The 24,643-nt window shown below is 41.0% G+C and overlaps 1 protein-coding gene across 2 annotated transcripts in view; it reads right to left on the bottom strand.

Moving 5' to 3' along the window:
- LOC114391630 (serine/threonine-protein kinase CTR1-like) overlaps positions 1-24,643 on the bottom strand; it is a 32,529-nt gene that overhangs the window by 5,893 nt on the left and 1,993 nt on the right. For both annotated transcript variants that reach the window (XM_028352621.1, XM_028352615.1), the window contains exons 3-8: positions 24,457-24,598; positions 24,114-24,217; positions 15,741-15,946; positions 7,618-7,713; positions 7,261-7,401; positions 7,087-7,127 (exon numbers count right to left, since the gene is read on the bottom strand). In XM_028352621.1, coding sequence (XP_028208422.1) covers positions 7,087-7,127; positions 7,261-7,401; positions 7,618-7,713; positions 15,741-15,946; positions 24,114-24,217; positions 24,457-24,598 — 730 coding nt within the window. The remainder of the gene's footprint in view (positions 1-7,086; positions 7,128-7,260; positions 7,402-7,617; positions 7,714-15,740; positions 15,947-24,113; positions 24,218-24,456; positions 24,599-24,643) is intronic.

The raw sequence follows: 24,643 nt of genomic DNA on the forward strand, positions 1-24,643 counted from the left end.
TCCACCATGAGGACAAGGTTAAACTGATTGGGGTGGTGTTGATGGGCCATTGACCCACATATATAGGAGAAGAAAGAACCAAAAAATAAAGACCTGTTGGTCTATGAGAGTAGAGGAGAAAAAAAGTGCAACAATGGAAAATTGATGTAAGAAAGGAGAAAAGGAGTGGAGGAATGAAAAATGCTTAATAGAATGGACTGCTGGCAAGAGGAGATTGAGGGAGAGAATTGGAGAACCACAGGTGTAATGATGAAAGAAATCATAGAGGGGAGGGAATGGAATGTTATAGGGTATCTGAGCATTTTTGGTAGTGAAGGAGGCTTTTAACAAGGGGTTAGTGTGTTGCTGAGGTCCACTCATCTAAGTTAATTATTATCCAAAATTTAGTTTTTTTTTTTGAACGGCCAAAAGTATCATATATTAGATATTAAATAAGGATAGTACCAGAGATACTACAGAGATACAAAAAGAAAGCCATAGGCTGAGGATATAAAGCAAAACTACACAGCTTCCCCAACTAGAGACCTTACAAAAACCACCCATCCTTCCCAAACTAGGAGAAGGCAAAGGACATAGAAGATGACCATTGATTAAACGGGATGGCAAAGTCCTTTTCCCACCCCCTCAACCAAGACCAGGTAAGATAAATTGCATCATCCACCAATTTAGAAATGGCAAATTGATGATTTTTAAAAATCATGGCGTTCCTATAATTCCAAATAGAAACTGTGGCTGCTACCCACCAAACCTTCCACTTTCTATTAATAGCTTGCGAAGCAGCCAAAGAGAGGTGCTGAGTGAAGTGATCCACAGGCCTACAATGCATGACTCTATCTTCGTTGACCCAAGAGGAAAATTCCCACCACAGTGGCATAATCTTATTGCAAGAAAAGAAAAGATGGGAGGCAGATTCCACTTGGCTTTGGCAAAAGGTACATAGGTCACTGTCAAGCGCGACTTGCCGTCTAGATAAGTTATCCTTAGTCGGAAGTCTATCCCACATAAGTCTCCAAGCAAAGGCTAGGGCTTTTGGAGGAGCTTTGATATCCCATAACTGACTGAAAGCTTGATTCTGATATGCTGTTGATTGAGCTTCTCTAATAAAATGGTAAGCACTGGATGTAGAAAAAGTTCCTTTTGGATCAGCACCCCAAACCCACTGGTCCTTGAAGGTTGCATTAGGAGATAAGGCTGAAACCTGGTCAATAAAGTCTGATGCACTGACCATCTCATGATCAAAGAGGTTCCTCCTCCAAGAGAGATTCCACTGCCATCCTGCTTCTCCAAAGGACCCCAAGTTTCCCACTGTCTCAGCTTTATGAGAAGATATTTGATACAAATCAGAATATCTTTCTCTGAGAGTTCTTCCATCACCCATCCAAGCATCTTCCCAGAATAAAATTTGGTCACCACTGCCCAGTTTCCATTTAATCTGATTGAGAACCCCTTCCATACTGCTGTGGAGCATTACAGCCTTCAAATCAGCCCACCAATAGGAATGAGTCTGCTTGTGGGAATTCTCCTCCAACCCTCTCCAACCTTTGTATTTTGAGGTAAGAATTCTGCTCCACAAGTAGTCTGATTGGTGGAACAGCAGCCACTTCCATTTAATGAGAAGGGCTCTATTAAAGTCCTTGATAGCTTTGATTCCTAACCCTCCTTGTTTTCTAGGAACACAGATATGATCCCAAGCCACCCAAGCAATCTTTTTCCCTTCAGCACCTCCACCCCATAGAAAATTCCTTTGGATCGAAATAAGCCTCTTTAACACTGCTGAAGGAGCTTTGAAGAAAGACAGGTAAAACAGAGGCAAGGCTGTCAAAACAGAATTAATTAAAGTGATCCTTCCTGCCATAGAGACTTTCGTCTGATTCCACTTGTTAAGCTTAGCCTCAAATTTTCGAAAAATGGGCTCCCACATCATTAACCTTCTCGGGTTAGCTCCAATGGGCATCCCAAGATAGGTAAAAGGAAGCTGCAGAGGTCCACAATTAAGGAGCTCAGCTGCAGATCGACTCCATTGCTGAGATTGGCCAATAGCCCCAAATTGGCTCTTGGCAAAGTTAATTCTAAGGCCAGATACCATCTCGTAGCTTCTGAGCATAGCTTTTATAAGAGAGACATTTTCCATAGACGGTTCCCCAAAGAATATAGTGTCGTCAGCAAATTGGAGCATATTTACCGGCACCTTATTCTTCCCCACCAGAAAACTGTGATAAAGGTTTTTTGAAACAGCTTCTCTCATCATTCCTGACAATCCTTCAGCTACTAGATTGAATAAAAAAGGGGCCAAAGGGTCCCCTTGGCGCAGCCCTCTTTGGGGTTTGAACTCTTCTGTAGGGCTGCCATTCACTAGAATGGATATAGAAGCTGATGACAAACATTCTTTAATCCATCCTATCAACTTATCTTGAAAACCCATTCTTCTCATCATATAAAAGAGGAATTGCCACGACACGGAATCGTAGGCCTTTTCAAAATCAGCTTTAAACAGCAAACAAGGTCTCTTGCATCTCCTAGCCTCCTCCACAACCTCATTAGCAATTAAAACTGCATGAAGCATCTGTCTGCCCTTAACAAAGGCTGATTGCCTTTCATCTAAGAGGTGATTCATAACCTTGCTGACCCTATTAGCTAGGACTTTAGCAATGATTTTATAAACACATCCAATTAAGGATATTGGTCTAAAGTCAGAAAGGAGTTGGGGATCTTTGATTTTGGGGATAAGAGCAATGAATGATGAATTTAGGCCCTTAGGGAAGGTTGCATTGACATGAAACTCTGAGAAAAACCTAAGGAATTCAGGTTTCAGGATGCTCCAGAAATGCTTAATGAAACAAAAATTTAGCCCATCAGACCCTGGGCTTTTGTCTCCTCCGCAAGCCCACACTGCATTAGTTATCTCCTCCTCCTTAAAAGCTTCCACCAGCATCTGACTTTGAGAAGAAGACAGAGCTTTGAACATAGCTCCATCTAAGTTAGGTCTAGGCAAACAAGGTTCTGCAAATCTGTCTTTAAAGTGCTTGAGAACTGCTTCCTTAATGACTGAGGGTTTATCAACCCAACCTCCATTGAGATGCATCCCCCTTAGGGTATTCCTTCTTCTACTTGAGTTGATGATTTTATGGAAGTAAGCAGAGTTACTGTCTCCCTGTTTAAGCCATTTACATCTGGATTTCTGACGCAGCATAGATTCTTGAATAAAAGATTGCTCCCATAGGTCTGATTGGAGTTTCTTAAGCTCTAGAACCTGCTGATCAGTAGGTTGAGCTATTAGGGAGTCCTCCAATTCATTCAACTTGTGCTGAATAATCTTCACCTTACTGCTGTGATCCCCACACTGATCCTTACTCCAGATTTTAAGCCTATATTTAAGTTTCTGCAATTTACATTTCAAAGCAAAACCTCCCCAACCCATAGGCTGAGTTGCAGACCAAAAATCCTTCACCACCTTATTAAAGTCTTTATTAGATAGCCAAGCATTGAAGACTCGAAAAGGCTTTGGGCCCCAATCAGTTAACTTGGACTACAACATGATAGGACAATGGTCTGAATAGTTTCTTTCTAGATTATACTGAGAACTATCAGGCCACTTAGCAATCCAGTCATCCGAAAGAAGTACTCTATCGAGCCTGCTTTTACAAGAACCATTTGGTCTGACCCAGGTGAAAGGTTTGCCCAAACAAGGGATATCCTCTATCTCCATGTCAGCTAGCCAGTCATTGAAATCTGCTATGATGCTAGTGTCTGGAGGCCCAAGGTTGTTTCCCACTCTTTCAGTCAGGTTCCTAACACAGTTGAAATCCCCTACAAGGCACCAACATTGGACCTGGGACTGACTCTTCAGATCTAGAAGTCTCTGCCAAAGCTGTCTTTTAACTGCTGGATCACAGGCAGCATATATGTTTACCACCACAACCCTATGACCCTCAGCCATCCAGACCCCCTCCAGCAAAATGAATCCCCTTTCAGCTCTTCTATTTTCAACCCTAAAGTTGATATTGTCCCAGACACACAAGAGGCCCCCTGCTGTGTTAACTGCAGGGACCCATTCCCAATCAAACTCAGATTGTCCCCATAAAGCCTTACACACTACCTTATCCATAGACTCTCTCTTTGTTTCTTGCAAACAGAGAAGGTCTATCCTCTGCTTCCCAACCAAGTTCCTGATAGAGGCCCACTTTATTCCTCTACCCAGCCCTCTAACGTTATAAGATAGGATATTCATTGAGAAAATCTCCTATTCCCCAAATCCTTGGCTTCATCTCTGTCTCTGCACTCCATAGAAGTATAATTCTGAAGAAACTCTGAACTATCTGATTTTGTTTCCATGCCCAATTCCTTTCCCAAATTCCATAGGTGTTGAGCCTCTGACTTCAACTCATCACTGCATTGAATAACACTACTTAATCTCCCACCAGAATTCACGGGAGGCTGATTATGAACCTCAGGCTGAGTGGCTGCTGGATTTAGACTACAAAGAGGGATTGAAGAGTGCTGGATTGCAGGTTGAGACATCCGGGCCCCAGATTGGGAAGTTGGCTTTTGTCGGGAGTAAACTTTAACAAACTTGTCTGAGTTCACTTTTAAAGAATGAGTTTCAGAGCTGGGCTCCTCTCTGTGGCACCCTTCAACTGACATTAATGGGCCTGTGATTTCGCTTGGCCGACCATCTTTGTGAGTCTGACCTTCATTAATACCCATATGCTCCACTGGGTAGAGAAATTCCTTATTGCACCCTCCTTGGGACTCTAATGGGCCCTTTAGACGTTGAGGCCCATTCTGCTCCAGAGGAATAGGGGAGGGGGTTTGCATGATTTGTTTCTGTAGCTCCCCAATGCAGGTCTGGCCTTCTACATCTTTCCTTTCAACATTCAAATTATTACCTTGTGTGTGATGACTGTGCCTACAACCATCCTGTGGTATGTTTTGGCCAGTATCCCTTTTCGTATAAGCTGCTGTCTTCTGAGGTGCTGCAAAGCTGTCCCCTAGGCTGACTTTACCGGAAATGGACTCCAGCATAGTAGCCTCCAAACTATTTGCCTTATCCTGGAAGGTTTCGTTAGTGTGGGTATTAACCAGAGGTTCGCCATCTCTGCTGCAACCATGAGTCCTACAGTGTACCCGTTGGCTAAACGTCGGGGAAGAACTCCGGTTGGATAACTCCGGCGAGAATGAAAAGTTGGTGTCAACGTCATCCCCTTCATCGCAGCCCACCCCGTCGTCGTCGGACGTTATTGACTCCGACCAACCCTCCGACGGCGAGGGTCTTCTCTTGGTCAGACCACCGTCGGAACCTGCTTCTTCCACAATCCAGACTTTGTACTCGAGCTCCCCCACACGAACATTGACGGCTGACCTTATCGTTGGTGGCAGCGGGGTCCTTACCAGTAAACGAGCTCTGTCGAAACGACGACGGTCCTCTGTGTCATCGTCGGGCTCGATAATATCACCAATAGCAGCCACCACCTTCCTGAAGCTTTGAATCTCCCATGCCTGTACCGGGAAGCCCCACAACTGGAGCCAAACGATCCTATTACTGGGTCTGGACAACGGCGACCACTTCTTCAACTCATAGAAGATGGAGTCACCTCTTTCCGTCTCCGACTGAATAAGGGCCCGAGCCTTTTCGTCGGACAACCCGGGGGGAAGCACCATATCGTCTCCTAGGAACTGAGAACCGACACTGTACCCAAGCTCCCACGCAAGGCGATCCTCCAGAGCGTCTACCTCCATCATCTTCTTAAGTTTACCCGTCCAGGTTCCTTCACACCATGCACGCCCTGTAACTTCTAGGTTGATGTAGACGGGTGAATATCGAGTTTCGTCTACCCTCTTGTGGCCTTGACATCCCCCCATAGTCACTGCGTCCACATATGACCTCCGAGGAGGCCCGTGGTTTGTTGCATCCCTACATCTCTCTTCGATCGTCTTCTTACCCCTAGCAAGTTTGTTTGCCTGCGGTGCTTCCTGTCGGGCTGACCTGTCGAACCTCGGAAGGTTGACATAAAGCTTATGTTCGTTAATGAAAATGTTATCCAGCCTTAGCTCCAGTCCTTTTGCATCCTTAACATCCTTGAAGCGCACAAACCCGTACCTCCTGCCTTCCTTGTTGAGTCTTTTGGCGATATATACTTCACGGACGTCGCCCCATTTTTTGAAGTGCCACCATAGCAACTTCTCATTAGCTTCAACAGGGAAGTGTGTGAAGTAAAAGGAGGTAATATTAGCCTCATGCCTCCAGTTTCGGCTAAGCTGTATACTTCTGCCCCCTGCCTCTAGTTGTCCTCCCATTGGTGAGAACTTCTGCACCGCTTTCATGGACCTTCTACTCACCACCCTTGTCCACTTCTCCTCCTCATCAGGTTCATCACTACGTCCTCGGTTATTGGATCGTTGCCCTTCGTGCTGTGCATCCATACAAGCCAAGTTCCTCCGTCTCCCCGTACACTGTCCTGTAGCCTTCAAAAACCCACGTCCACTCTCACCCGTTCTCCCTCTACCTCTTCCCTTCACCGGCGCATAGGACCTACGCCGTTCCCTCTCCCGTCCTCTCTCTCCTTCTCTTTCTCTAGTCCTAACATTCTGTTTTTCTCTAAGTATCTCTCTCTCTCTGGGTCTCTCTCTCTTGCTGAGTCTCTCTCTCTCTCTGAGTGACTCGCTCTCTCTCTCTCTCCCTCTCTCTCTTACTTTCATTCTACCTAACTGTGAAACTTGTCAGTTATGGCAACACACATGTGGCTCAGTTAGCACACCTAAACACACCTACCAGTCAATACCCAAATAACCAAATCAAGTGAAAAAGCTAGCAAGATCCAAAATTTAGTTTGTACAGATTTTATACTATAACCCCATCCAACAAAGAAAGGACACCATGAAAACATAAATCAAGAGTTAGAATGATATTAATAAATGATAGTCCTATTGGTAAGTAGTTCTTTCTTTTTTGAACATCGAGTTACGCATTCCCATTCTTAATTTTCTCTAACTACGGTGAATGACATAGAATTAGCAACAGCAGGAATACAATTATCCATAAAATATGGACAAATGAATATGTCAAGAATTAAAGAAAGAAATGCTTACAGAACCGCGCCAGTCCGCACGAAGGACGGTTCCAAATGACCCTGAAAAACAGTTATCGTTGTCCTTATTTCATTGTTTCATGACACATTTTCTCTAATAAGATAAATAGATTGCTTGGGCAAAATCAGCAATTTTTTAGAGTAGATATCATGCATGAGGATTCAAATACAAAACCTGTCCCAATGTTCTCCTTCAAAATAAGTTCACTCCATGGAATATCCAGATCCTCCTTGTCAAGATCAACTTCATGACTTGGGTAATCCATTATTGACTGGTTTGCTTCATTGAAAGACTCATATTCCTCTGCACCAGGAACTGCATAAGATGGAATATCAAAAGTCAAGAATCCAATGCCACCACAATAGAGAGCAGAGCATACAGAGCATTTTGAGCTTATTTACTAAGAACATATTTGGCAATCTATACATCACTCAGTTCCAATCATGTACGACATGCTCTTTGAGAAAGACATGGTTCCATTCTTTCTTTTTCTACTTTTTATCTGGGATAGGAAAAATGGTTCATTCTTACTCAAAGCAATCAGATGGCTGTTCCCACCCGCATAATTTGCACCCAGAGCTTCAGTTTTCTGTAGATCCATTCTGCCACTATGATTAACAGCAGGTCCTGTCATGATGGAAATCAGTAATTTTAGAGGTGTATGACCATGTGTACACAAACCATGTTAATCTCTTTCTATTGCTCATACAACCTTTATATCATGAAATTATTATTATATTGTTTCCTCCCTCACCACCAAACAACAAAATATTACACACTAAGTTGTAACAGTCCCACATTGACTATATTAGCAATTAATGTAATTATTGTAAAACTGTGAGGGCAGATTATTAATTAATGTAGATTTACCCATGTTTTAGGAAAGTAATTATTCAGTTTAGTCTATATATTGTAATGTTGTCACAGTTGTGTACAGTTTCATTATTCAGAAGATAATATTCCATTGATGTGCCATTATTTTCTCCTATTTCTTAACCCTTTTTGCACTATTTTAATTATTGATTAGTCTTAATTGTCAAATTAATTAGGCAGTTTTATTACTTGAGCTCATTCAGCTAATTTGATGTTTTCAATCTAATTTCAGGAATTAATGAAGCATTGGGCTTAATCCATATTTTGGTCGTGGACTTAAAGAGGACAAATAAAGCAACGTTTACCTTAGTTAATTTTTAATTAGGAGATTGTAATTTTATTTTATGTTATTTAGTGTTTATTTCGTTTTGGGCCAGAATAATGTAATAGGGCCAGTGACTTTGAGTGACCCTTATAAATAGCAGCCTTGGGATTCGTGCAAGGCTATTCTGTTAGACTATTATTCAGAGCATAGGGTTTAGGGTTTTACGTTTTTCTGAGCTTATTGTTACTGTTCACGTAATGCACTTTTTCATTCTCTACTTCTAATTGCAATTTCGTCTTTATTTCTTCTGTTACTTTTAGTTTCATTCTCGTTTCTGCTTTAGTTTCATTCTCGTTTCTATTTCCAGTTTCATTTACGTTTCTACCTTTAGCTTCAATTGCGTTTTCTGTTTTTGGTTGAAATTATGGAAGGCTAAATTTCTGGTGTTGTTTCCTTCTGAGGACGAAGCTTAACTCTCTTCGAGGTTCTGTTTATAATGTAGCTTCCTGGCAGTTTTCCCTTCACCAATTAACCCACATGCGTTCTGTTAATCTGTGCACGCTTCGTGTTCGATTAATTGCCTCTGTGCTTAAATTGCGTTCGTGCTTAATGAACAAGGAGTTAATTGGTGTATGTGTTGCTTAATCACATGCGTTCTGACCAAATTCTGTTTTGGGAAGATGCTTGGGCTGATGATGGGATTCCCCTCAAAGACCAATTTCCAGAATTATACCGAATTTCCTCCCAAAGAAACCACATAGTGGCTGATATGGGATCCTTCTCCGAAAGTGGGTGGGAATGGAATCTTCTTTGGAGAAGAAACCTGTTTGATAATGAGATGGGAATAGCTTCAAAATTCATTGACCAAATCTCAGCAATCAGGTTAAATAGCAACTTGAAGGACACCTGGGTTTGGAGAGCTGACACTAATGGAATCTTCTCTACCAAATCTGCTTACCAAGTTTTAAAAGATGAGCAGCATTCTGAAGTTCAGCATTTGGCATTCCATCAACTCTGGGATATTAAAATCCCCCCGAGAGCCTTGTCCTTTGCCTAGAGATTGTTATGGGATAAACTTCCTACTAAGGATAACCTAGCTAGGAGACAAATTCAAACTGACAGTGACATTTGTCCATTCTGCCACAGCAAGCCTGAGTCTGCATCCCATTTGTTCTTCACTTGTGACAAAATTCAGCCCCTGTGGTGGGAATTCTTATCCTGGGTGAAGGAAGTCAAAATCATCCATTGTAGACCAATGGATAATTTTCTCCAACATTCACCTACTGTAATCCTGCCTAGGTTAGCTTTGCTATTCTTAGCCGGTCCCAAGCCCGGATAAAAGGAGAGGGTTGTGTTAGGCTTTCGACAGCCAACGTAAAACTTTGTCGAATCTCTACGACATGGATCAATTACGTAATAATGTGAATGCTAGGTCGTTGCCCGGAAGCAACGCGCTGTATGGCTCGAGTACAGTGTCAAAAGAGCAAGGGCCGCTGCATCGCCGCCCGGATGTAGTGAAAAGTAAGCAAGGGTTCCCACATTTTCGTGAACGGGTGTGGGTAAAGAAGCTAGTTCATGACAGAAGGATTCGCTTTGGTACATGGAATATAGGCACACTTACTGGAAAATCTATGGAAATAGTGGATGTTATGATGAGGAGGAAGATCAATTTTATGTGCCTACAAGAAACTAAGTGGACAGGTGAAAAAGCGAAAGAATTAGACAACTCGGGATTTAAGCTGTGGTATACGGGAAAAATCAGATCAAGAAATGGGGTAGGGATTATTGTGGACAAGGAGTGGAAGAAGGATGTCGTGGATGTAAGAAGAGTAGGAGATCGTATCATAGCCTTAAAATTGGTAGTGGGACAGGACACCTTTAATGTTATTAGTGGGTACGCACCTCAGGTTGGGTTAGCAGAACACTTTAAAGTAAAATTTTGGGAGGATCTAAAAGGGGTACTTCAGGATATACCCCAAGGAGAGAAAGTTTTCCTAGGAGGGGATCTCAATGGACATGTAGGTAGCGTGGCTAGAGGTTTTGAGGGGGTGCATGGGGGTTTTGGCCTAGGGGAGATGAATGGGGAGGGTAAATCCATCTTGGAGTTTTCGGAGGCTTTGGATGTTTCTATAGCCAATACATGGTTTAAGAAAAGAGAGGAACATCTTATCACTTACAAAAGTGGAGGGACATGTTCTCAGATAGATTTCTTCCTTACCAGGAAGTCTGATAGGAAGTATTGCTTGAACTGTAAAGTTATCCCGGGAGAGAGCTTGACTACCCAACATAGAGCTTTGGTTATGGATGTAAGAATTAGAGATAGGGCAAAGAGAAGAAGTCTCATGGTAGCACCAAGGATCAAATGGTGGCACTTGAAGGGTGAGAAACAAGGAATCTTCCAACAAAAGATATGGGAGGGATGGTGTGGACAATCACAAGGAAGTGCAAATGATATGTGGAACAAGATGTCCCAAGAGATTATTAAAGTGGCTAAAGAGACGTTGGGTGAATCTAGAGGTTTTGGACCTAGGGGTAAAGAATCGTGGTGGTGGAATGAAAGTGTTCAGAGCAAAGTTAGAGTAAAAAAGGAGTGTTTCTAGGAGTGGTCTAGGTGGAGAAATTCTGAAACTTGGGATAAGTATAAGATAGCTAGAAATGAAACCAAAAAGGCGGTGAGTGAGGCAAGAGCCCAAGCTTTTGACGGACTATACCAAGCTCTAGGCACCAGGGACGGAGAAAGATCTATATATAGGCTTGCTAAGGGTAGAGAGAGGAAGACTAGAGATTTGGATCAAGTAAAGTGTGTTAAGGATGAAGAAGGCAAAGTCTTAGTGCATGAAAAAGATATCAAGGAAAGGTGGAAGGCGTATTTCCACAACTTATTTAATGATGGATATGGATATGACTCTAGCAGTCTAGACACAAGAGAAGAGGACCGGAACTATAAGTACTATCGTCGGATTCAGAAACAGGAAGTAAAGGAAGCGTTGAAAAGAATGAGTAACGGTAAGGCGGTGGGGCCAGACAACATACCTATTGAAGTGTGGAAAACTCTTGGAGATAGAGGTCTTGAGTGGCTCACCAAACTCTTTAATGAAATTATGAGGTCAAAACGCATGCCGGAGGAATGGAGGAGAAGCACGTTAGTGCCAATCTATAAGAACAAGGGGGATATACAAAATTGTGCAAATTATAGGGGAATCAAGCTCATGAGTCATACCATGAAATTATGGGAAAGAGTGATCGAACGGAGATTAAGAAAGGAGACTCAAGTTACTGAGAATCAATTTGGTTTCATGCCGGGAAGGTCGACCATGGAAGCGATTTATTTATTACGGCGGGTGATGGAGCAATATCGCATGGACCAACAAGACTTGCACTTGATTTTTATTGACTTGGAGAAAGCGTATGATAGAGTGCCTAGAGAGATTTTGTGGAAAGCTCTAGAAAAGAAAGGGGTTAGGGTTGCATATATTCGAGCTATCCAAGATATGTATGATAGGGTATCGACTAGTGTTAGGACACAGGGTGGAGAGTCAGACGATTTTCCCATCACAATTGGTTTGCATCAAGGGTCAACCCTTAGCCCCTACCTTTTTACCTTAATTCTGGATGTCCTCACGGAACAAATCCAAGAGATAGCGCCGAGATGCATGCTTTTTGCAGATGACATAGTCCTCCTTGGAGAGTCGAGGGAGGAGTTGAATGAGAGGTTGGAAACTTGGAGACGAGCTCTAGAAACACATGGCTTTCGCCTAAGCAAAAGCAAATCGGAGTATATGGAATGTAAGTTCAACAAAAGAAGGAGGGTTTCTAACTCAGAGGTGAAAATAGGAGACTATATTATCCCTCAAGTCACACGGTTTAAATATCTTGGATCTGTAATACAGGATGATGGACAAATTGAAGGGGATGTGAATCATCGCATTCAAGCAGGATGGATGAAATGGAGAAAAGCATCGGAGGTGTTATGTGATGCAAAGGTACCGATCAAGCTAAAGGGAAAGTTTTATCGGACTGCGGTAAGACCGGCGATTTTGTACGGAACAGAATGTTGGGCGGTCAAGAGCCAACATGAGAATAAAGTAGGTGTAGCGGAGATGAGGATGTTGCGGTGGATGTGTGGTAAGACTCGACAGGATAAAATTAGAAACGAAGCTATTAGAGAGAGGGTTGGAGTAGCGCCTATTGTAGAGAAGATGGTGGAAAATAGACTTAGGTGGTTTGGGCATGTAGAGAGAAGACCGGTAGACTCTGTAGTGAGGAGAGTAGACCAGATGGAGAGAAGGCAAACAATTCGAGGCAGAGGAAGACCCAAAAAGACTATAAGAGAGGTTATCAAAAAGGATCTCGAACTTAATGATTTGGATAGAAGTATGGTACTTGATAGAATATTATGGCGGAAGTTGATCCATGTAGCCGACCTCACCTAGTGGGATAAGGCGTTGTTGTTGTTGTTGTTGTTGTTGTTGTTGTATTCACCTACTGTAGGAACATTGGCTACTGAGAGAAGATGGAAAATCTGGTGGTTGGTAGCTACAAACTCAATCTGGAAGCTCAGAAATGATATCATCTTCCATAGTCAATCCTTTGATATCTCTAAGCTGGCAAATAGTACTCTTTTCCTTATGTGGACCTGGTTGAAGGGGTGGGAAAGGGATTTCAGTGTCCCTTTTCTCCAGTGGTCCTCAGCAATGTCTTTAGCTTTTAATTAATGCTTCTAGGAAGGGCAGGGTTTGTGGTTTGTTATTGTGATGGCTGTTTGTTTGTTTAGCTCCTTCAGAAGTCAATCTTTCTTTGTATTCTGTAGTACCACTGGTACTTTTATTCATTAATATAAATTATCTTTGCAGTTCAAAAAAAAAATCACATATTGACAGCCCTAAATTGATTTTCGCTTAGTAAATTAAAATAGGGTTGGATTAAGTGGTTAACTGTTAGGGACGAATCCTTCATAACCTAGAACAAGAGAATGGCTTCTGAATCAGAGGAAACAACACGTTTTTACTATTATTAATTTCGTATTCCAGTTTGTTTGTTCTTTAATTCACACAACAAACAACCCCCCCCCCCCCATTGTTAGTGTTACTGCTAGTATATTATGAACATTTGGTTTATCATTGCTCGTTGGGAAACGACCTAGGATCACTTCCTAGTTACTGCATTTTAATGTTTTTTTGATTCGAGTACGGCCTCGATCATCCATCATGTCCTTATCCTTTTTTTATTCAAGTTGATATTGGAGCGCACAATCTATCAGACTCTCCTCTCACAAATCAATCTTATACTGTGTTAGGAACTTAGGATGGTTCCTAACAGACTGCCATTGTAACTGTCATAACAGCGACCTTTATTGCTGCAATGCTACTTTATGTTTTGTTCTCTGGTTTGTTCAATGCACTCAATTCCATTTTTAGACACCAAACCCATCGTTGTCACATCATCCACCACCAGCCACTACCACCTTTGTGATTGGAGATCGTAATGAACAAACTTCTGTCACACATATAGTCACAAGCTGTTACTTTCCTGCCATTAGAGTGGTAGAGTCCCTTGTTTCCCAAATTTGGCTTCAGCACAATTGTCTTGGGCATCCTCCTTTAACTTAAGTCTATGTTTCCATTTTTGGTTTTGAGAATTTGTTGATTCAATTCATTGGCACGTACGTGAGCCTGCTAAACATCAACAAGCAACTCTTTCCCCTAATTCTGATAGAAGTATTGAACCTTAAGATCCCATTCATTTGAATGTATGGGAGACCCACATCCATCTCTACTATTTCTAGCACCAAATGGTATGTCTCTTTTATTGGGGACTGTAATTGCATCACATGACTATTTCTCATGAGAGATAAATCCAAAGTACTCCAATCATTTGTCCAGTTTTACCAGACGGTTCAGACTCAATTTGGAAAACCTATTAAACACTTACATTTTAATAAGGGCAGGAAGTATGTCAATCAAAATCTTACTAAATTCCTTAAACAGAATGGTATTGTTCATGAACTCACATGTGTTTGATACTCCCCAACAGAATAGTGTTGTTGAAAGGGAAAAAATAACCCCTTGCTCAAAACCACGAGAAAATTTCTATTCCAATTGCTATCCCAACCATGGTAGTTAGTATTGTGTGATTAGCAATATGAATCATACAATACGATGCGATTCCAGCTGCCACCGATACGAATCAGAGGTTATCTTGTTTTTGTTCCTGAATCGCAGCTCAAGTCGCTGTATCAGAACTGAATCATGCCTGAATCACGATTTCTAGACGAATCACACAATTCTTCTCCCGCAGCTGGCCAAGCGGGTTGCACTGCGAAAAGGGTCAGGTCATGCACAACCCGGTTCGTAAAAACCCTAAAAACAATTTTTTTTTTCAAAATAATAGAGAAAGAGGGAGGGAATGGGCCGATTGTTTCCCTCCCATTGAATCTTCAATGACCCATGACCTAATTGCCACCCTTTTAAGTGTTCTCACTTCTCATACTCATTCTTCATTAACGTTCTCCTTTCCTCTGTTCCTCGGCTATACTGCTGAATATAAGAAACAACACTTATATTTTTGGGTGGCTGTTGCTGAATTTGTGCAGCTACAAACAGCCACTGGTTTAGGATTTTATGCAGTGTTTTTGTTGGAGGCTAAGTCGCTGACTTGTGCAGCAGCAAATAACTTTTGTTTTCCTTTCTATCTTTGTTTGTCATGAACCTTATATTATATCAGTTATATGTCACTGTTAGTTATTTGACTTCAAATATGTATGCATGTTTTCATTTCTCATATATTTCTTTATGTTAAAATGCTACTAGAGTGTTAATATATGTCTTATATATATATATATATATATATATATGCTATTTTTTTTAATGATCATGAATCGTACAATTTACGATATGATTCGATTCACAATTTGGAAAATAGGGATTTTGATGCATGTTGTGTATACCGATTCAATTACCTTGATCCCACTTGTCTAATCCTAAGTCCTATTAGGGGGAAGCAATCTTAACTGCCACTGAAAATCAATCAATAATATTCAATCTTTCATATTTCACGTGGTACATCACTAGGTCCCTTACAGCCAAAGGATGGCATAAAATTTTCCATGCCAGAAGTAAGTCTACTTCCTCCTAACTAGAGTATATTTAACTAACAATACCTAGAACAATTGTGATGTTGACATATAAAACAATAACCCAATTACAACTAGTACGAGCCAAACTCAAACATACTTAATATTGTAAGAAACAATACAATAATAATCCAAATGGTCTAATTCATTTGCCTTTTGTGCATGGTAAATTTAACTTTCAATGTTTCATGTAAAATAAAAGATAAAATACAGTTAAGGTTAGAAAATTCAGAGATATAACTATGAAAGCACAGGCCATCAAAACCAAGGATGAGACGGTAATTTTCAGTATGCAAATAAAAAGTTGCCTCATTTTTCTCAAGATTCTTATTCCACATGATAATTATATTCATAAAAAGCATCTAGAGTGACAAAAAAAATAACCTGATGTGGTATCAAATACAAGATGCAGTGCTTCACTGTCCAAGAAATACAATTGGGCTAGTGTCTTTGTATATTCAGCTGTTTCAACTGGCTTGAACTTTGGATGACATAATGGTGAAGGGACCAACATTGAAGATGCAGAATTCAGTGAAGAATCAGGCTGGCATGTTGCCCCAGGTCTTCCAACTAAATCAATCATATACTCCCTAGAAAGGTGTATACAATATTCCTAAGTTAATTGAGCTTGTTTTTGTTTCTGCTAATAAAACCGTGTCATACACATTTTCTATGTAATAAGAAAACGTAAAACAATTAAACACATTGATGAAAAAGCTCCCTCCAGTTCCTCTAAACAAAGACTTCAACAATTAAATACCATTAAACTGATATATAATTCCAACCCCTGACAAATATTCATAAACAGTCTATCGCATAGCTTGTAGATAAGTTCAATCCCCCATTAGAAAATGCTGATAAATATGCTACTAGGCTTTTGGTTGAAAATATTACGAGATTATGGTTAAATTTTTTAAGCATTTCTCCAGTTTTCTTAAAAGTCATTAGCTGTGAAGCAAACTTATAAAAATACTGAAGCTATAACCAATATAGACCGTGGTTAGGATAGTAAAGAGATGATGAGAGAGAAAGGTAGAGAGAGAGAGAGAGAGAAAGAAAGAGGGCGTGTGAGAGAGAAAGAAAGAAGGCGAGTGAGAGACACAGAGCGAGAGAGAGTGAGAGAGATAGACAAAGCGAGAGAGAACCAGAGAAAGCGAGAGTTGGGGCCAGCAAAAGGACAGGAAAGAGGACGACCTGGTTTAAGGGATCATCATGGAGGGGGAGTGGATGGAAAAGTTAACGCCCGTAGCCGGAGTCGTGACAACCTGCAGGAAGGACAATGGATTCCAGTGAAAAGAAGAAGAAAGGCACCTTCAAAGATCCTTCCAGCTACCTGAAGGACTATACACGAGCTGAAAGCCCCTCACCAGACCTCTGCGAGAGTTATGCAACCATCATCGTGGAGGGAGAAGTCGGACATAACTTCCTTCTACTTTTCCCGATTCCCTGAGGAGGTCTGTGAAAAAGATCTTTGGAAGATTTTTCAGGAGTGGGGAAAAGTGTGGGAGGTCTTCATACCACAGAAGAGGAACAAACAAGGCCATAGATATGGCTTTGTGCGTTTCAAAGGGGTAAAGGATGGAGATAGGTTGGAGAGGATTCTTGATAACAAAATATATTTTCAGGGGATTAAGATGTTTGTTAACAAGCCTAAATACCAGAGGGGAGGCAACAGGGTACACAAGCCACTCGCTGGCCTTCATAGTAGAATTGATACTGCACCGACGGAGCCTGACACGCATGTGCCTATGGCCACGAAGCTGAGATCATACGTGGAGGTCGTCAAAAATTGTAAGAAGGAAGGGGAGGAGAGGCGAGGACCCGCGTCTGCAAATGGGTCAACAATGGTGAACACAGGGCCCATAAACATTCAGACGAACAAAGAAAAAACCAAATGGCTTGAGAAGGCTTGGGTGGGGCATTTAAAAAATAAGGGTATCTTTGATAAGGTGGAGGAGGAGCTTCATGGAATGTTTGGGGTGGAGGTGAAGACCACGTACTGGGGTGACGACATGGTTATTATCTATGACCTGGAAGAAGAAGCAGTCAGTGCGCTCAATCACAAAGAACAAGTGCATGGAGGGTCTCCTTTCTTCTCTGTGCAGAGATGGAAGCCGGAGATGATGCCTTCACACCGACTAACATGGCTTCGTATTCGGGGGGTGCCCTTGACGGTTTGGGACGCAGAGAGCCTAGCAAGCATCGTGTCAGTCTGTGGAGAACTCATTGAGCTAGACGCGGCGACGGAGGACAGGACGCGGTTTGACATGGCGCGGGTCCTAGTCCGGACGAATGAAAAACTGCCCATAGATCGTTTGGTGGTGGTTATGGTGGACGTAATCCAATACGGCCTTTACGTGCGAGAGGAGTTCGAGGCTAGGTGGGGAAGAGGGCAGCGGTTGGAGGAGGAGGTTCGGTTTCCGCCGTCACCTTTTTCTACGGCCATAGTAGATTCCGACAACGAACCAAACAGCCATGGGCTACAACGATTTTCTCCCAGTAGCTTCTCCGGCAGGTCCGTCGGCGGGTCGTCCACCAGGACGCAGTCATGCATGGCGGAACGTCGCCGGAGATGGGGGAACTTAGGCAAATCTCCCAGCCGCCATGGATGCGAGTCACCGCCAGGTGCTGACGCGTCACCTCCAAGCCGTCACGTGCCTCAGGTAGCGACTGGGTGCCTGACACGTGGTCGCATGGGTCAGATGGACAGCAACGGTCCCCTACTCTCGGATTTTCGTGGGGAAGGAATGGCAGATGATAGGAGGTGCTGTCCTAGCCACCAGCAGCTTCCATTTGTAGAAATGAACGTTGTGGACAAAAGCCAAGAGGATTTAATAAAAGCCATTACCCCTTGGGTACAAGGGGATGAACCCTCAGTCAATAGCCCAAAAGCCTCTTTAGGGGTCAAACGAGGGTCAAACACCATAAGTCCTCAAGAAAAGCTTTCTTCAAATCTGATGGAGAGAGCAGTGGACCATAATCTGGGCCTCATTAATATCAGCCCAAGTTCCAAAGGTAACCAGACCCCTTCAGCCTTCAAGGTGTATGTTAGAAGAAAGGGGTCTGCTGCAGTAAACCTTTTGGCCCAAGAAAACTGTAACCCAGGATGTTGTAAGGCTGACTCTGCTTCGTGGACTAAGGACCCTGAGATTAATCAAATAGAAAATGGGGAGGAGATGTTCCTTCAGTCCCCAGATTTCGTTGGGAGAACCCCTAAACAAGATAGTCCCTCACAATCCCCTGCCACTAATAACAGCTTCCATAACAGTGATTTAGAGTATGAGGAGGATCTCCATAGGGAGATTGTTAGAAAGCTGGGTGTGGCCTATGATGATAAAAACTTTTGTAAGGAGAAGAGGAAGCATGGTGTTACTAATAGTAGCATTTTCCCTCAATCAGCAGTAGTGATGGGAATGGAGCAGCATGACCCATGAATATTTTGTCACTTAATTCTAGAGGGCTGGGCAGTGGAGTCAAGAGGTCAGCAATTAGAAAGTTAACCATGGCTAACAATGTTGATGTTCTATGTATTCAGGAAACTAAAAGGGAGTCCATTGACAAAAGCCTATGTCAATATATGTGGGGGGATGGAAATGTCTCTTGGGAATTTGTCCCTTCTAGCAATGCAGCGGGAGGTCTGCTGAGTATATGGAATAATGAGTTTTTCGATGTGGATAAAAGGGTGGCTGGAAAAGGCTTTATTTTGTTAGAAGGCACGTGGACTAAAGGAAATAAAAAGGTCTGCCTCATCAATGTATATGCCCCTTGTGATTTACAAGGAAAGAGAGAGCAGTGGGATGAGTTAAAACACCTTAAATCCTCTTCTCATGTTGACCTGTGGTGCATTATGGGTGATTTTAACTCCATTAGATATCAACATGAGAGAACGACTTCATCCCAATCAGTGGGAAGCTCTACTAGTACCACTGAGTTTAATTCTTGGATTATGGATATGGAGGTTGAGGAGGTTAGGTCTGTTGGGAGATTCTTCACATGGTGTCGACCCAATGGGTCTGTCATGAGCAGATTGGATAGATTCCTTCTTTCTGATGATTGGCTGTCCCAATGGCCAGATACTACTCAATTCGTGTTGGATAGAGACTTCTCTGATCACTGCCCCATCCTTTTAAGGTCTAGAGCCAATGATTGGGGACCTAAACCTTTCAAGATAATGGATTGGTGGATGCAGGAAAAAAGCTTTCAGAATATGGTGGTTCACAGCTGGAGTAATTATCATCCTAGTGGTTGGGGAGGTTTTGTTCTCAAACAGAAATTAAAGCTCATCAAAAATCAAATAAGGCAGTGGAGTTTACAAAATGGTGGCGTTACATCTACTAAAATCCAGAATTTAAAGAAGGATCTCAATGCTTTGGAGGCTGGAGTCAATGGGTCAACCATGTCTCAAGCTGAAATGGAGCTCAAAAAATCCTTGCAGGAACAGCTATGGGCAGCAGCTACAGCTTATGAATCTATGATGAGGCAGAAATCTAGAGTGAAGTGGATAAGAGAAGGGGATTCAAATTCAGCTTATTTTCATAGATTGATTAACCATAGAAGGAGGGTAAATGCTTTTCAAGGCTTGCTCATGGATGGAGAATGGGTCCATGACCCCAGCAGTGTAAAGAGGGCAGTACTCACACATTTCAAGGATAGATTCACAGAACAGAACCATAATAGGCCAACTCTGGATGGGGTTCATTTCCCTTCCCTTGACCAAGATCAGAATGAAAGCCTTGTCGCCAGATTTTCTGAAATGGAAATCAAAGCAGCTGTGTGGGCTTGTGGGGGAGATAAAAGCCCTGGTCCGGATGGTTTGAACTTCAACTTCATCAAGAAGTTTTGGGAAATTCTGAAACCTGATATAAGCAGATTCCTGGATGAGTTCTACATCAATGGAAGATTCCCCAAAGGAGGCAATGCTTCCTTCATAGCCCTCATCCCCAAGACTAATAACCCCCAATCCATTAATGATTATAGACCTATATCCCTCATAGGGTGTGTCTATAAAATACTGTCCAAGATTTTGGCTAATAGGCTTGCTCATGTTATACATCATCTCATTGATGAAAGACAAACTGCTTTTATGAAAGGAAGGCACATCCTTCATGGAGTGATGATTACTAATGAGATTATAGCTGAAGCCAAATTCAAAAATAAATCGTGTATGATCTTCAAAGTTGACTTTGAAAAAGCATACGACTCAGTTTCTTGGGGATTTTTAAATTATATGATGGTGAGAATGGGATTCTGTGATAGATGGAGAAATTGGATCTATGGATGCTTGTCTAGTGCAACTATCTCTATTTTAATTAATGGCAGCCCCACCACAGAGTTTGTGCCTGAGAGAGGTTTAAGGCAGGGAAACCCCCTTGCACCTTTCCTCTTTAACATAGTAGCCGAGGGTCTTACCGGATTGATAAGGACTTCCATCTCTAAGAATTTGTTCTGCAGTTACCAAGTGGGGAGCAAAAAGGAAGAGATTAATATTCTGCAATATGCAGATGATACTTTGTTTTTTGGTTCTGCAACTACTGCTAATGTTAGAGTTATGAAATCTATCTTGAGAATCTTTGAGATGGCTTCTGGCCTTAAGATCAACTATGCTAAAAGCCAATTTGGTTGTGGGCAAATCTGAAGCTTGGTGTAGGGAGGCAGCTCTGTTTCTGAATTGTGGCCAGCTGCAGTTTCCTTTTTCCTACCTTGGAATTCCTGTGGGGTCGAGCTCTAGAAGCAGGAATGTATGGCAACCTCTCATCAACAAATATGAAGCTAAGCTTGCAAAATGGAAGCAGCGATGTCTTTCTATGGGGGGCAGGATAACCCTCATCAATTCTGTCCCAACAGCCCTCCCTATCTACCTTCTCTCTTTTTTCAGAATTCCTAAAAAAGTGATACATAAGGTAGTTTCTATTCAGAGGAACTTTTTGTGGGGGGGTGGTTCTGAAACAGCTAAGATACCATGGGTGATCTGGGATATTGTTTGTCTTCCCAAGACTAAAGGAGGGTTGGGGATCAAAGATTTGTCTAAGTTTAATGAGGCCTTGATTGGTAAATGGGGATGGGATCTGGCTAATAACCAGAATCAGCTTTGGGCTAGAGTTTTGATGTCCAAGTATGGTGGGTGGAATGCTTTATGTTTTGGAAGAAACAGTGCAGAATGCTCCCCTTGGTGGAAGGACCTAAGAGCTGTTTTCCAGCAACAGCATAATCATAGCCTCATCAATAACATGAGGTGGAAGGTGGGTGATGGGGCCAAAATCAGGTTTTGGAAGGATAAATGGAGAGAAGGAGACCTAACATTACAAGCCAAATACCCATCTTTGTACCAGATTAGCACTCAGCAGAATCATTCAATCAACTCAATGGGCCTCCTAGTTGATAACAGATGGGAATGGCAATTTCAGTGGAGGAGAAATCTTTTTGAGCACGAAATTAGTACAGCAGCAGAGTTCATGGCAGATATTGAACATGTTCATATACAACCTTCAGCTAGGGATCTTCTTTTATGGAATGCCGACCCTGGTGGCTCTTATACAACAAAGTCAGCTTACACTCTTTTGAAGGCTGAGGACAGACAAGCTCCTGTAGACAGTGCCACCAAGATCATTTGGACTTTAAAAATTCCACCAAGAGCAATTGCATTTGCTTGGAGAATTTTCAAGAACAGATTACCTACCAAGGATAATCTAAGGAGGAGACATGTGGAGTTGCTTTCTTTTAATTGTCCTCTCTGCGATATGGAAGAGGAATATGTAGGCCATGTTATGTATTCATGCATAAAAACTAGACAAATTTGGTGGGAGGCATTGGGCTGGGTCAATAGAGTGGGTCCTTTCCCACTGGAACCTAGATATCACTTTCAGCAATTCTGTTATTGGAGTGGGAAAACCTCAGTAGAGAAAAGGTGGCAAGTGCTTTGGATAGCTTTATCTATGACTATTTGGAAGCATAGAAATTCTCTGATTTTCAAAAATCAGACTTTCAGCTCCGAAAAAGTCATGGATGAAGCTTTATTCCACACTTGGTCATGATTACGTTGTATGGAGCAAGATTTCCATACTCACTTTAATCAATGGTCTGTCAGATTGAAGGAAGAAATGTCGTAGGGTTGTCTGATTGCTGGGTACCCAGCTTCTGTGCTGGTCTTTTTTAGTAGTTTGGGATTGGCAGGTTTTGCCTATTGTATCTAATCGTCATTCGTCAGTATTGCTAATACTGACCTATTATTAATATAATTATTTTTGCTGTGCAAAAAAAAAATAACCAATATAGACCAACAACTATAATCAGTTTCCTTACAGATGGAAAATTTTGTATGCTTAGCTTCACGGACCTATACACTATGTTGTAAAAGAATAAATTCATGAAATGAAGAGAAAGAATTACAGACCAACAGCTGTAAGGAATCCTTCTAAAACAAAGAACAAAACATAAAACAAACATGGAAGAGGAAAAAATCAAAGAACAATGGAAAGAAACTATAAAAGCCCCAACAGATGTTTCATGTTTGTCAAATTTATTTTCAAATTTCAGGGTGTCATACAATTCTTTTATTGAGTAAAAAAGTAAAGATATATCTTGGGGCATTTTATTTTTTCATGAAATATATCAAGAGTAAATATGTATCAGCTCATATGGATTATTTATGTCAAAATTTTTACTTAATTAGTTGTAATTTATGTTTATAATTTCTTTATAAAACAACAGAGTAAGCATATATTAAAAGAGTTTTTTATATTTAATATTTTTAACATAATTTGTTAATTTATGACCTTTACTATTTTTTTCTGATTAAGCATTACATTTTATTTATTATTCATTGGGAAAATTAATTGAACATGCACATATGTGTGTGTGTGGAATCTAGGTTGCCAATCATGGTAAGATATTTTTCCAGTTGTTGGCAAACCATATATATTCGAGAAGAAAGTAGTTTAAAGTTCAAACTTTACCGGCGAAATTTTGTTTAAACAGTACCTTCATATATTCATCTCTAATTATTCTGTGATTTCATTCTTTATTTACAGCTAGTGAAAGCATTTCCACCTTCAATTATCCCAAACACACACATATATTGGGAAAGGCAATAGTAGGCACTTCACATCATAGAAAAAAAAAAATGCCACCATTCCCTAATAATTAAGGGAAATTGTGTTTTACTTAAGTACTTTCATTTTTTGTATTTTAGTTAAAAGTTTAAAAGGATTTTTATAACATAAAAAAATGAAAAATATTGATAAATAATTTTGTTAATAAAAAAGAATAGAGTAAAAAGTTAAAAAGATTTGCGATAAATTTATTTTTTAAAATAAGTATAAAAATTCATTCTGTACAATCTATTTATTTCTTTCCACTCTCTCTTCCACTTATTCAAATAAGACGAGAAATTTCTCCACTTCTTTCCTTCTTATTTCTATTCAGCCAAATAATACATTTTTTCTACCCTATTCCCCTTTTAGTTCTAATCCCTCCTATTTCTTTTCCAAATTTCTTTACTCCCTATTTCACTTCTCATCCAAATAAAATGTAATTTCTAACCAGAAAATAGGGAAAAAAATATGGTATATATCCATACTGGAAAACCACTTTGTATTTCAAAAGCATCTAAGTTCTAACAAAAATATTCTGAAACACCCATCTTTACTTTTTGATCACTTTTACCCACACAACGTTGCAAATAATTAAAAAAAAAAACTATTCATACTCAAATTTTCCATGTACTTTTATTTGATTTATTAATTTATTAATGCAACAAACCTGTCAGAACCAAATTGCACTATACATGAGGCACCCACATCCTTCCTACAATACTTGCAGCCCTTTGCAATACGGCATGGTAGATTGATTAAGTCAGCCAACACCTGCATTTTAAATTGTTATAGGGTATTCAATTCAAATATAGAACAACCAAACTTCAGTAGTATGCAAAACAAAGAATATTCTCAGTTAGAAACTCCCAATTGTTTGCATCACTATGAGTCAATAAGGAGAATAAATAAAGAACTAAAAGATAAATGTTAATCTGAGTGACATTGATGTAAAAGTAATGTAACCAGAAAATCATCAACGTATAAACAAAGCATTAAATAATGAATAATACTTTAAACAGCAAAGCTCGATGGACACAAAGGCCAATGGGTAAGCTTCCAATTGGAAGAATGACGGAATGCAGGCAGCTTTTAAGAAGTTGGGTGCATTCCTTCCAGCGTGTACCTAAATTTTCCTCAGTTAAAGATCCTCCCCTTCAGAAGACAGTGAAAGCTCGTTAGGAAGATGTCAATGCAATT

Source organism: Glycine soja, chromosome 2 (assembly GCF_004193775.1).
Source record: "Glycine soja cultivar W05 chromosome 2, ASM419377v2, whole genome shotgun sequence".
Taxonomy (NCBI): domain Eukaryota; kingdom Viridiplantae; phylum Streptophyta; class Magnoliopsida; order Fabales; family Fabaceae; genus Glycine; species Glycine soja.